The 3,326-nt window shown below is 56.5% G+C and overlaps 1 protein-coding gene across 1 annotated transcript; it reads left to right on the forward strand.

Annotated features, from left to right (window-relative positions):
- Positions 1–34: 34 nt before the first annotated feature.
- H257_15410 (hypothetical protein) lies at positions 35–883 on the forward strand (the record flags this gene model as incomplete). The annotated part of the gene is made up of 1 exon (XM_009843520.1): positions 35–883. The coding sequence occupies one exon, from the start codon at positions 35–37 to the stop codon at positions 881–883; it is 849 nt and encodes a 282-aa protein (XP_009841822.1).
- Positions 884–3,326: the final 2,443 nt, after the last annotated feature.

Raw genomic sequence — 3,326 nt, forward strand, 5'->3', positions numbered from 1 at the left:
CCTCAACGCGGCCCTCGTAGCCAACAAAATCGCGATGGTTTTCCTCGGGTCGGTTTACTACGTCACGTACGTAATCATCGCCGTCACAATCGTGGCCATGGGCTACACACTCGTCTCCCGCGGCCGCATTGAAAGCCTCAACCTCTTTGAATTGAATCGGATCGTGGGTCATGTCTGGGTCGGCCGCCCGCTCCTGATCCTCCGCAGTGTGACCGCTCTCTGGCTCCTCAACACGAAGCCGTTGGTTTTGAGCAAAGTCGGACTCGGCACACACCTCACAGCGCCACCCGTGGCCTGGTACAAATCGATTCTCGCTGCGTCCGAGCTCACGTGGGTCGTCTACATCCTCAACGACATCTTTAGTTGTTTCACGCAGCAGCACACGGCAACGTACGCGGCTGCTAGCTCAGTGTGCGTCTGCTTCATCACAACCGTGTGGACACTGGTGTCGCCCCACAGCTGCACCGTCACCCTCGATCGGACGTGCGCATACGTCAATATGGACGGCGGGATGGATTGTACCAGCGGTGTCATCGCCGTGGGCAGTGTGACTCGCATCTGGGCCGACTTAGCCATCGTGCTGGGTTGCGTCGTCTTGTGCGCCACTATCGACATGAAATGCCGACCGGGCGTCCCGCCCTTGTTGATCCCGACACTTCTGCTGAACGCGTCGAGCTACTACATGCTGGACTTTACCCACTGGCGCAAAGGCAGCGACTTCTTCTTGGACCAGACGTCTGGCGTCCTCTCGGGCTTGCTCACGCTGCACTGGAAGGGCACGCTTTATATCTTCGACGTCAAGAATTGGCGGTTCGTGTCGCTCGTGGTTGATGCGAGTGACGAATCTATGGCATCGTCGATCCCGCTCAGCCGCATTGGATGACCTTCTACATAGGCCAGGCACCGAAAATACTCCTCGATGGATTAGCCTTTGATGCTCTGCAAATACGTATATTATATATTGTTATTTGTGCCCACGACTCGTGAGGTTGTGGGCAAGCTTGTAGGCCATGAGTGAGTTCCAAGCCATCTCCACAGCCGAAAGGCATAATGTGAAACCATCCAGGGAGAACACAGAGCAAAAGTACTGTCGCAGAAGGAGGTTAGCCTGTAATGACGGGCACGGATGATACCAAAGACAGGCAATGCAGTGATGACTACGCGTCTCGGCTTTGATAGACTTGACTATGTAACCGTGCCCATCATCCGGTTACTAACCGGATGACTAGTCGACACCCCTTTCAGTCCAAGTTGTCTCTTCAGTCCAAGGTGTATCATCGCACACCAACAAGTCCTCTTGCGCAACCAAGGTGTTCCCCCGACGATACATCAATGGTTGGTTGCGCGTAGCTTAGTGATAGCGTAGTAGTTTCAACGCTATCAATTTATTCTTGATTCTACTATCTCCTACGTCTTCCTCTGCCCACGCTCACACCTGGTAGTACTCCACGTTCGTCCAGTCGACCAACATTATGTCCTCCACCAACGCCGCAGCCCACCAGGCGGTCCTCGCCCTTTTGTGTCGCGGTTTCGGCGACAACGATACCGCGCTACTCCTTGGCAGGATGACTCCCAATAACCAAACTTGCCCTGTGGAAGGCATCGGTAGCACTCTTGATATCTCGGTTGCCGAAGCTACGGCTACCCAGAAGGCATTGGAAGAACAAGTCGCACAAATGTCTTCGCACGGGCGAAACCTTGAAAATTCTCTTCGCGTCGCTCGCGAGAAAATCGCGACCCTAGAAGACCAAGCCTCCACCATGTCGTCCCATGGTTGCACCCTCCAAGATTCTCTGCGAATCGCTCACGATGAGACCGCGCGCCTCACGCGCGCTTCGGAGTCGGAAAAGCCATCGACTTCTCGCCTGAAGTCGATCAAGCTGGATGTTGCTAAATTCGGCGGAGCGGAGTCGGACAAATACCTCCTCTGGCTTTTATAAGTCAGCACTGCTGCTGATGCCCAGCGTATCTTCGACGACGCCACCCGCGTAGCTTTCGCGATGTCGCATTTCGGGTCTACCTGGACACCTTTGAAGAAGCTGTCCGAATCGCGCTTTCGGAATCATTCTCCTCCTCCATCGCGCACGCACGCGCGGCGTCTCAGACATGGATGTCTCTATGCTCGTCCAGACATCGGACGACCGCACGTGTTTCAATTGCGGTCGCCCGGGACACTTTTCTAGCGCATGCCCGGCCCCTCACCGTGTGGCGTCAGCCGCCCCGCCCTCACACGGTTCCTCCCGCACCGCGCCCGATACCCCTTCGCGTCGCCCTCCGAGCGGTCCACCTAACCGCTTCAATCGTGAACGCCACGGTGGCTCACGTCCACCATTTCGCCCCGTTCCGAGCTCGAGTGTGGTGGGAAACGGTCGCTTCCAGTAGGCGCGAGGCGACCTACTGGGGACACCCTAGGTCCTTTGGAGGTGTGTGGCATGCTGACACACTCTAAGGACCTAGCCTCGGACACAGACCTTCTTCTGTGTCGTGTTGGGCTCCAACCCAACAAAATGATTTGTTTGGAACTTGTCGTGCCTGGCTTCCCGGCCAGGCTCTCTGCTTTAATCGATTGTGGGGCGTCGAACAACTACGCCAGCCGCTCCACTCTCTCTCGCTTCAACCGCTTACCCTTTTTGGATCCCTCCGACAGGGTTCGCGTCAAGATGGCCGACGGCCACACTGCGTCTCAACCACGCATAATCGTCGACGTTCCCATCACTTTCGACGGTTTACTCGACGGAACCGTTCTATGTTATCGACCTCGATGAGAGATGGGATCTCATCATCGGGATGTCCTGGCTGGAGTCCCACCAGCCTGGATTGACTGGAAGGCCAAATCCGTGCACAAGGTTACTTGGCTCAACGCGATCCAACCCTGGATTCATCGGTGGGCTGCCGATCGCCTTCCACCATCCACCACCAACCCGCTTGGCCCTCCGCTCGAGGCGATGAGTAATGATCTCGCCTTTCCTAGCCCCGCAGTGCGCTCATTGACCCCAACGCCCGCGGCCCCATCGGACCCAACCACGGTGTTGCACAATACCCCTTTCGTGCCCCCAACAGAGTCGCCCTCTGTTCTTATCGGCAAGGCTACGTTACCGCCCCCGATAGTTGCCTCGACCTTGGCAACCACGTTTATCGAAGAAACGTGTAACTTGCACGAACTCCCCCGGACGTCTTCCGAGCCAGAGATGAGCTTCCACTCGCTCGTGGAATCTCTCCGCGCCCACGATATCGCCGCCTTGGCGATGATCACAGTTGAAGAAGAGACGGATCGCTTTTCAACCTCGACCGCAGATGACTCGGTCCTCGCGGCTCCTTTGAAGTCC

Source organism: Aphanomyces astaci (genome assembly GCF_000520075.1).
Source record: "Aphanomyces astaci strain APO3 unplaced genomic scaffold supercont1.69, whole genome shotgun sequence".
Taxonomy (NCBI): Eukaryota; Oomycota; class Saprolegniomycetes; order Saprolegniales; family Verrucalvaceae; genus Aphanomyces; species Aphanomyces astaci.